The sequence below is a fragment of the Aotus nancymaae genome, unplaced genomic scaffold, assembly GCF_030222135.1.
Source record: "Aotus nancymaae isolate 86718 unplaced genomic scaffold, 86718_ANA_hifiasm-v0.15.2.pri h1tg000097l, whole genome shotgun sequence".
NCBI lineage: Eukaryota > Metazoa > Chordata > Mammalia > Primates > Aotidae > Aotus > Aotus nancymaae.
This window is the reverse complement of record NW_026988512.1, coordinates 66,782-77,500: the sequence shown is the minus strand read 5'-3', so window position 1 is coordinate 77,500 and position 10,719 is coordinate 66,782. Positions and strand designations below refer to the sequence as shown.

General features: G+C 40.8%; 1 protein-coding gene across 1 annotated transcript in view; it reads left to right on the top strand.

Annotated features, from left to right (window-relative positions):
- The window catches only part of LOC105733494 (ret finger protein-like 4A), a 1,109-nt gene extending 484 nt beyond the window's left edge, over positions 1-625 (top strand). The window contains 1 exon segment of the mRNA XM_064370018.1: positions 1-625. This exon segment is cut by the window's left edge and continues 288 nt beyond it. Within this exon segment, the coding sequence (XP_064226088.1) occupies positions 1-625 (625 nt within the window).
- The last annotated feature ends 10,094 nt before the right edge of the window (positions 626-10,719 follow it).

Below are 10,719 nucleotides of genomic sequence, written 5' to 3'. Positions count from 1 at the left end.
CAAGGAACTAGAGCCCAAGCTGAAATCTATTCTAACGATGAACCCAAGGATGAAGAAGTTTCAAGTGAATATGACCTTGGATGTGGACACAGCCAACAACCATCTCATCATTTCTGAAGATCTGAGGAGTGTCCGATGCGGGGATTTCAGACAGAATCGGAAAGAGCAAGCTGAACAGTTCAACTCCTCACTGTGCATCCTGGGGACCTCTCGCTTCACTTTCAGCTGTCATTACTGGGAGGTGGATGTGGGCACTAGCAAAGGATGGGATGTGGGCATTTTTAAGGAATCTGTGAATCAACAGGGGGACATTGTACTTCCTTAAGAACTCGGCTTCTGAACTGTGGGTTGCAGAAAAGGAAAGATCTTTGCCACCAGCATTATGCCTTTGACTTTTCTCTGTGTGAGTACCCAGTTGCACAGAGGGATTTTCCTGGTTGTAGGTATGAGGTTCATTTCCTTTTCTAATGTTAGTGATGGGCGCCATATCTACACATTCAACAACGTTCCTGTTATTTTTTCTGATAAACATGAAACTCAAGATGATCAGAGCTTCCTGAGTATTTGTCCTGTGATCATTCCAGACAGTGCCAGTCCCCCAATTTATTCTGGGGAAAAGAAATAAACATTTGAACATAATCATCGATACAAAGTTTCTGTGTGCACGTAGCCAGAGCTAAGAACATTTCTGCTAGATACACATAGGTACAAAGGGATAGAAGGGAAACATTAGTCATTTTGTAAACCATGAACAGCAAGCAATTATATTAATTAGGGGAAAATTACATTTTACTTATAAAGTTTGTCATGTTTTCTTTTGGGCTTATGTTTATATTTCCATTCAATAAATATTTTGAAATTTCAGAAAAAAAAATGAAAGAAAAGAAACTCCAGCAACTTGGTGCTCACAGGGATACAGGCAGCCACTCCAGTTTACCAAGACACTGAGATAAGTTCGTGCAGAGGAGAACCTGAATCCTTGATTGGCTTCTCAAACGAAAGTATAGTTTCCTGATTGTGATTAACAAAGCTCAGAGCAACTGTGCTGTGAGCTAGCTTTTTTTTCCCCAAATTTTCTGGTTATTATAGGAAATAGCTTACAAAACAGAAAATTTTTTCTCGTTCCGGACGATTTCTCGGACTTATTTGCCATGAAATGTCACCTTCTCAGGTGAGAGAACAGAATTTATCACAATTAAAGAAAGATTTGACATGTGACTTTAAGTGGTTCAAAAGTGTCTCTCAACTTTGAAACTCTACAGCATTTGTTAGACGTGCACATGTGCATGGAAAATTTATTACGACTGTAAATGCTACGTGTTCTTCAAGAATGATTATATCATTTTTATTGCTTTCAGCAGTGTCTGCTGCAAGAAAACTTTCTCATCTTTGAGAAACTAATGAACCGTGTTTACGATCTACAAATGTGTACTGAGTAGTAAAGCAATATTCACTGACCTGCAGGGGCACTATTTCTCTACCTTGTGCTATATTACTGCACAAAGTGAGCAAAACAAATTAGAATAATTATTTGAGAGCGAGGCATATGATGCTTCCAAGTATAATTGTCTCCAACCAATTGATAAGGTATGAATACATTAACATCTAATTAGAGTAGATTAGAAAGGGACTGCAATTTAAGTCCCTGAACAACCTTCTACATCTGGGATCATTACATCCACTTTCTAGCAAACTTTAGCAGAAAATATTGTTGCCCTCTAGTTAAGTTATTAGCTGTAGAATGTGGTTCTCGATTGTGTTGGCTTCTGTTAGAAATTTGGAGGAGCTAATGGCATCTTTCTTCTTTATCTAAACACATTGAGAAATAATCAAGGAGGCAAATGGGAATTAAATATGGTGCTGGTTTTATCAGTGGATTCCTGATAGCTCTCAAAGCAAAGGGCTCCCTGGTAACATTAAATTCCAGAAGGTTCAGGGCTGAACCTTTTCCAATGAAGCTGGAGAAAGTAGAATTCTCCTGAAGAGAGAGACCTTTCCCTGGTGAGCTTATTACATGAAGACAAGAAACCAAAGTGTTAGCAAACCATGAAGAACCAAGCAACTGGCCCGTTTGTTATTTCAGTGCAATGACCCCCGTTCCTGCTTAACATTATCCAATGGAAAGCAATAGTCTACCTCCCTGATCTATGGGAAAAATTGAGTAGTGGGACAAAGAGAAGAACCAGATCTGCACCTCCCCACCTGACTCCTTCTTGTGGACGAGAAGACAACACTCCGGTTATTAGCTCTTTTCAAAGGATCCTCTTTGAAGCTTCAAGTACTCCTGTTTCAGAAATCCTTAGAGTGTGGGTTAGTCTTGAATACAAATAAACAAACAAAACTTGGAGAAACTTTCCCATTACAATTAAATTCCATTAAGATAATTAAATATGTCATCTTTTCTCTTTGCCCTTGGAGAATCAAAAATCATCAGGTCTCACTCCTTTAGCAGGAATGAAATCCACGTTCTTGTAAAGCAGTGTTAACCCAAGATAGAGTAGACCCGCGGAGGTGTGGGCGGCAGTGGTCAGAGGGGAAGTCCTTCTCCCCTGATCTTCACACTCACATAACAAAGTTTGGTGTTCCTTATTCACATAAAACATTTGAAATTAGTTTAAAAATGTTTCGATATCATACAACGAGACTAAAGACAATTTCTTTAGTCCAAGAATAAAATAAAATCGTGATAAGGTAAACCAAGGTCTGAATTTCACATTCTCAGTAATAAGCAATCTAGCCTAGTGGGAACACGTTGGAATATGATTCAGGGACTGAAGTCCTTCTCTATGCTGACTAAATGTATGAGCTTGAGCAAGTTACTAAGGGCCTTTGCCCCCATCTGAATGCACTCTAAAAGAAAGCTACATTTCAGTTTTAGAAGAAACTGTCTATAACCTATTCAAATCCCTTTTACTACAGATTAAAGAAAAAAAAAAAACAAGGACAAAGCTTAGGAGTCTTTCCCAATATCAGAGCAATTAAAACACACACACACGGTGGCTCACGCCCATAATCCCAGCACTTTGGGAGGCCGAGGCTGGTGGATCATAACTTCAAGAGATGGAGACCATCCTGGTCAACATGGTGAAACCCCATTTCTACTAAAAATACAAAAATTAGCTGGGCATGGTGGCACAGCCTGTAATCCCAGCTACTCAGGAGGCTGAGGCAGGAGAATTGCTTGAACCCAGGAGGCGGAGGTTGCGGTGAGCCGAGATCGTGCCATTGCACTCTAGCCTGGGTAACAAGAGCGAAACTCCGTCTCAAAACACACACACACACACACACACACACACACGAATAGGACCAAAATCTCTTGCTTTACAAGGCTTTTCCTTCATTGCAGAGCCGCGAATGGGACAATATGAGAATGTGCTATGCCAAAGAATGGCATTGTATAAATCTAAATAAGTATTACTAATGCTTGCCTGTGTATCATTGAGGAAAAAGATCCGCAAAAATCGGATTTTGTACATGGAACAGAAAGCTGAGAAACTGAGTTTACAATTAAAAAAACCACTCTGTAAAGATTTACTTTAGCATTTAAAGGGAAAAAGGTCCTTGGAAATGTTTTAAAACTATAATTGATGGTTTCTTCCCATTCAGCATCATTATGATGACTTTGTCACTTGTATTACTTGTGTTTCATTGTGTTAATTCTGGCTCCATTGGTCTCTGCCAGTTCTGTTGAAAATAAAATGAACAAAGAAAAGCTGGGATACAAAAAGTTTTCTAAGATATGTATTAATGATAGTATCCAGAAGAAAAGAAGAAATAAGATCAGGTCTAAAAATCTGCACTATGAAGGCTCTATAGAAATAGCAGCACTTAAACATACATTAATGAGGGCTGTTATTACCTGGTGTTCATGACTCTTGGCCCCCTGATAATTCGCCGTGGAAAAATTAAAATGTAATAGTACTTTTCTGAGGCGACTGCAGTAACCGTCTTTAACAGGCATCCGTGGCAGTGTTACCATGATCTGCAGTTTCCTGCTGACCGCCCTTCCGATGTCCTTCTGAAGAACAATCAACTTCTGCCCTTCCTCCGAACCAGACTGACTCAGACGATCTGTCCTCATTGAATTCAGTGGTGTCCAACCTTTAGGCGTCCTGTTCTTACCTCATTTCTGTCCTCTAAACCAGCCTACGTGCAACACCCACTGATACTTAAAGAATGATGACAGCACACGTAGCCTCGGTTCCTGGTTTACTTGATCAGTGTCTCCAGAAATTGTATACACACCACAATCTGGTGAGTTAAATCACATCTTAAATAAGCTAGAATAACTCATTGTTTTAAAAAGGTCTGCAGTAAATCTTTCCCCACCAAGTCCTTAATTTACCTGAATTGCAGCTCTGAATTGTTACATACAATATTAAGTCTATTTAAAAATCAGCTTAACTGCAAATATCCAATACAATGAACAGTTTAGGGGAAAGAGAAAGGTACGACACATTGAAAAATTGAAAGTTTTGAGTTTTGAATCAGCGTTTGGTTTTGCACTTATTAAGTAAGTTTTATAGCCCCGTGCCTGACACTAGTTCTTGGTTATATAGTTTATTGCACAACTAGTAATATATGAATAAAATAAATTCAAAAAGAAAGAAGTGAAATTGATCATGTGGAGGTAGATTCCCAAACAGCTTTCAAAACTGAAATGCTATCTTTATGTAATTTCATTTAAAGTAATCATAACTGTATTATTTATTACTAATGAATTTAATTTGCTTTTGAAAATATTTTACTTCATTTAACCGTGACAATTGTAAAAAGTTGCAGAATTTGCAGAAATATTTCATGATATTTGGCATTTATCATTTATTTATCACTTTTGCCAACAACAGGAAGAGGTGCTTAATTCAAATTTGAAAATAAACATTGAATGTGATTAGGCTGAATTGTTTGCTTAGCATGAATTAAATTTAAAGGACTACTTAATTTTTTTTTTTTTTTTTTTTTTTGAGACGGAGTTTCGCTCTTGTTACCCAGGCTGGAGTGCAATGGCGCGATCTCGGCTCACCGCAACCTCCGCCTCCTGGGTTCAGGCAATTCTCCTGCCTCAGCCTTCTGAGTAGCTGGGATTACAGGCACGCGCCACTATGCCCAGCTAATTTTTGTACTTTTAGTAGAGACGGGGTTTCACCATGTTGACCAGGATGGTCTCCATCTCATGACCTCGTGATCCACCCGCCTCGGCCTCCCAAAGTGAGGACTACTCAATTTTAAAGAGCTATTCAATTTAATGTGAGGTAATGGAAATACCATTCTGTGTCAATGGAAATATTAAGAAGAGACTGGTTAAGGAAATTTCTGCATTTTGAGGAAGATGGTTTTAGACCAATGGCTTGAAACCTTTGTTAGACTTTGGAATGACAAAGTTTGCTAAATAACACAATCAGAAAAAAAGAAGAGAGAGAAAAAACCAATGTCTATGTCCCACCCCTGCTTCTCTTGTTTGTATTTAGGTCTGGGTATAAATATTATTTGAAAGCTCTCTAATATGCAACTGTGGTTGAAAACCGTTCCTCTAGAAGATTTCATCATTTCCTTCCAGCACTAAGATTTTGCCTTTCCTCAGAAGTGTTGTACTTTATTGTAGCTTAAAGAACAGGAAAAAAAGAGTGTGTATTTTAGTTTTGCTAGTAAAGATATTAATTGGGATTGAATGAATCTTCTGATGCAAGTGACCTAAATTGACTGTTAACGAAAAAAATTAAATCTTAACACAAATGTCTGCTATGTTCCATGCAGGTATAACTAGTTTACATATATAAACTCATTGAACTCTTAGATTATAGGCTATTAACTACTATTAGAATGATTATATGAGGATGATAGCATCAGCAGCATCATCATTATCCCCATTACAGGTAAACTGATGGGGTTGTTAAGGAATATTTTTATCTACCAATAAGTGAAAAAACTGAAACTAGGCAGCTGGCTTTCGAGGCCACATACTTACCTCAAACACTGTACTGCCTGTCACAGTTTTACAAACAGGACCTGCCACAACGTGGACGCCCAAATCCTTCATCCAGCCCAGTGCCCTTTTCTTAGAACATTATAAGGCACTTGGGAAAAATTGGATTTGTTTTCAGTGAATAAGTGATGAATAAGTGCAGCATTCAGCCCTGTCTAAAAGAATGAGCTATAGTCTCCAGCATCATCTTGGCATTCCATTAGAAACACCTTGAAGACAGATGGAAATTCACCCCCATTGTGAAATCCTCCAGAAAATGATATGACACAATATCCCTGAGGTCATACATTTTAATAACTAACCTCTTCTTCCCCCAAGCTGCTTCTTATATCTAATCCAAATGTCTCATATTCTAGTTTTAACTGTTTTATCTTATTATCTTCTTTGTCTAGAGAGGAGCTTAAAAAAAAAAAATCTGAGTTGAAAAAGTTTTATTTTCCTTAGCCAACAGCCGGAATATAGGTGGAGCTTTGTGCTTGGTTCCTACCAGATGGCCGAAAGTGCTGCCCCAGTGGCGGTCAACCATGAATGGGTGCCAACATTGCTCAGGAGCTTTGAAAAGTGACCATGGCCAAGCCTCACCCTAGACCAATTCCATGCCGTGGTCATCTGTCCATATCAAAATAGCCGCGACTTCCTAACTGTTAACATCTCTTCATGCAATGTCTTGTATGCATTGCTGGTGATTTTAATAAACTTTGGTTGACCCTTTAGATGGTATTTGCCAGTGTTGAACAGCATTCCATAGGTAGCTACTCACTCTGCCTCCCTGTGGGGCCAGTTCACCCAGTGACTATGATCTCTTGCCAAAGGATCACAGGCTTCCCTAGACCTCAGAGGGCAGAGGGCAGAGGGCATTGTGCCAAGTCCCGCCATTGCTGATGCTCAAAATACTGCACTCGTGTTTAAATTCCTCGGCTTTCGTCAAGGGTGGAGGTTCTGTCTGACGTTATCGGTTATCTTGGTTGTGGCTGTAGGGTGAAAGAGTGCCGAAACACCAGGAGAAGGGACTCTGATTCTTTGTACGGACCCTGGGTCAAATTCTAACCAGAAAGCAGAGGCCTGTGATGCAGTAGCTGGGCGCCAGGAACGCAGCCCGCACATGGTGACACAAACTCAAATAGAGTTAGGTACTAAAAATCAGTGCTTATAAAACAAGGAATACGAATTATGAAAATAAATCTTCTCATTTCAATTGCCTTAAAAGTTGTACTTTACTCATATAAATGTTTTATGTCTATCCCCAGAATGTCAGCTGAATCCATTCCTCCTTATGCTCTGTGAAAGTGAGACTGAGGAGAATGTCTCCTCCACTTCATTGCACAGGGTTCCCTTAAAACATGCATGTGTCTTCTCCCTAAACAAAAAGCAGATGCTTTCCTTTATCTTCAGAGTTGCACCAAGTGATTGATTGCAAAGCTATTCCCAAATTGTATAGGTGAAAATAATTAGACGTGGACTATAAGGTTAATAGGTTGGCAAGCAGCTAGATATTTTATTAAGCTTTTTTATTTATTTACTAGAAGTATTTTTGAAAATCGAAGAGTATAGAATATAAGATTGTGCCAACCAACAATCAATGCACACGTGTTGTAATAGAGGTTGTTTTGCAAAGGAAAAGAAAGGGGAAAAAGGGACAGAAAAAGAGCCTTGATAGAACAATAGAATCAAAGAAATGACTTGGCTGTTTCAAACAATAGACCTGTTTATTTTCATTTTGGGAACACTGCTGTCATTATTGACTCAAGCCAAAATGATTCCGAGGTATAAAATAACAAACGAAAACACCCATACCTGTTCCAGGGAAAGCAAAATATCAAGAACACAAAATCAAACAACACAAACATCACAACATTGACAGCAATAGCATTAACAACGGGACACGCACGGTCTCAGGGTCAGAGGGAGCAGCCGCCTCTGAAGGACAGCCACGTCGTCTGCGCTGCGCACAGGGTGGGCTGAGAACAGGAGAAAGGCGTCCACTTCTCATTTCTACCTCAGTTTTTGTTTTTCACAAGAGCGACCCATTCTCTCCTCATTAAGGGTATTACTCTCACTTCAAGGTGGACGTTTAATATTTGGTTTAGGAAAATGGCATGAAGTTAAAGTATACCGAGAAATGCTCGAAGCTTCTCTGGGGATGGGAGGAGCAGTTGGGAGGCTTCTGTGAGCTGCAGTTTTATTTATTGCATAGTGGCACATTTTTACAAAAAACTGCTTTTTAGTTTTGAATTTTACTTTTCTGTTCTTAAAGGAAGAATAAAGTGGTTGGGTGGACTTTGTGAGGAATCAAACCTTCCAAACAGAGCTCATTTGGAGGCAAGGGCCACTCTGCGAGTGTGGCCAGCATCTCTGGGAGGGCTGTGTCCCTCGTTTTTGTTAGAGGGTCCCATGGCGGCCTTGGTGTTCTCCTGCATGTCCAAGCTGTGGCAACAGAACCTCTGGCAGCCGTTGCCTCTCAGCACCCAGATCACCAGATCAGCATCTTCTGGTGTACATGGTGAGGACAGACCTGCATATCAGTTTTCTGTGTTAGGAGCCAAGAATCTAAATTCAGACAACTTTCATCACTTGTGGGCAAACCACGGTCTGTCCGGGCCACCATTATCTAGCTGAGGTAGAAGACCAGCAGGACTTACTTCCTCATCCCGACAGCATGAAGCAAAAAAACAGCAGGAACCAGCAGGTAGTGAAGAAGGCAACATCTACTCACTGTCATTACTCATTAGCATAAGATGCTCCCACCGGCACCACAACAGTTTGCAAATGCCATGGCAACAACCTGGAAGTTACCGTCCCTTTTCATGGAAACGACCTGGAACTTACATGCCTTTCCTAGAAAGTTCTGAATAACCCACTCCTGCAATTTGCATTAGCCTGCCCCTTAATTTGGATGTAATTACAGGTGGATATAAATACAGCTGCCAAGAGCCCATGCATGGCTGACTCTGGGCGCATGGCCTGTGAGTTAGCCCAGCTCCCCGAGAAGCAGTACCCTTTAATAAAAGATTACTTCTAACACGTCTGGCTCACCCTTGAATTCTTCCCTGGGAAAGCCAGCAACCAGCCCTTGCTAAGCCCCAACCTGGGGGCTTATCTTTTCTGAATCTTCTGGAACTTTTTGAAATGACAAGAAGTCAATGTGCAGTAGACACAAGAGGGTATTTTTCCATCGTGTGTACCCAAAAACCCAGGGACCCTGGGTTACGGAAGGACCTGTAGAGATTATTTTAATTACCCCATCCCTAGCCATTGTTTTAAAGGTTAAAAGACAGAAAACCAAATACCACATATTCTTACTTATAAGTGGATGCTAAACATTGGGTACCCACGGGCATAAAGATGGCACCAACAGACACAGGAGACTACTAGAGACGGGAAGGATAGAGTCGGGGAGGATTGAAAAACTAACTGTTGGAAACTGTTCTTGGTACATGAGTGAATCATTCATACCCCAAACGTCAGTATCGGCAATCCTTGGTAACAATCCTGCACATGTACCCCCTGACTCTAAAATAGAAGTTGAAAAAGAAAAAAAAAGTGCCAGGAAGAAACAGCCTTGGTTACAGAGATTCCTGAGTTGGAAGCGCACTTTGGTTAACTCCCTTCATTATCATAGTAAAATCACTGCCCATGGCAAAGCTGACTCACCATGTTCTGTACGTGTGACGTGTGCAGAAGCATGATCAGCACCAGCGCCTGTGCTGCCTTACTCCCCCTCTCAGCGGAGAGCACAGTGGCTCAGCTAACTGGCTCAAAATAAGTCCTGTTTCGCCATTGTTGGAGAAGGTGCCGCTTTGGGGAATTATTCCCGGTGACCTCTTTACTTGCTGCAAGTAGTAAGACCCTCTTGTTAAGAGCTCCTTAGTTGTGGTGATTGGACAGTCACCCACCGAGTGATGGAACCCACCCATTGTGTGGGTAACACTTCCAGCCTTGACATTGTATAATCAGTGACTTAATTTTCACAACAGCGGCCCAAGGGCGGTGGGATAGCGATCTTCCTTTCGCACGCTCCCATGCACACACGCGTAGTGCCACAGTTGGAGAAACCATGCCGTAAAGTGTTAAGGGCTGTATTTTTTTAATCCATATGGACACCGAGCTGAGTCAAGCAGATAGAATTTTCGTTTTCATATTTGCTGATTCTATTTTAATGTGAAGCCTCCAGAATAGCTTACCCTGTACCTATAGCACGCGTAAAAACAACAGGGTACCAGAATTTTTTTAAGCCACTAATTACGATTACTTTTGCATATTTGATATATATTTAGATGTGGCAAAGATTATTAACTTGTAAGTGTTCCCATCCTTCTACCCACACCCAATTTCGTCCAAGGAGAGTTTCATTTTTTGCCTTTTCAACTTCTTGGCCATCCTCAGAAGGCCTCTCCCCTCTTCTAGGTCTTAGCCACACCTGAGTTTTTATCATGCAAACACTGGGCACACAGTTGAGAGAGAATTCCAGATGCCAGAGGAAAAGAAGGAGGATTAAAACATGTCAATTGTTTTTTGATTTGTTTTGTTTGTTTTTGAAATGGAGACTTGGAGTCTTGGAGTCTCTCTCTTTTGCCCAGGCTGGAGTGCAGTTGTGTGATCTTGGCTCACCGCAACCTCTGGCTCCTGGGTTCAAGCAATTCTCCTGCCTCAGCCTCCCGAGTAGCTGGGATTACAGGTGCCCACCAGTACGCCTGGCTAATTTTTGTGTTTTTAGTAGAGACAGGGTTTCACCAGGC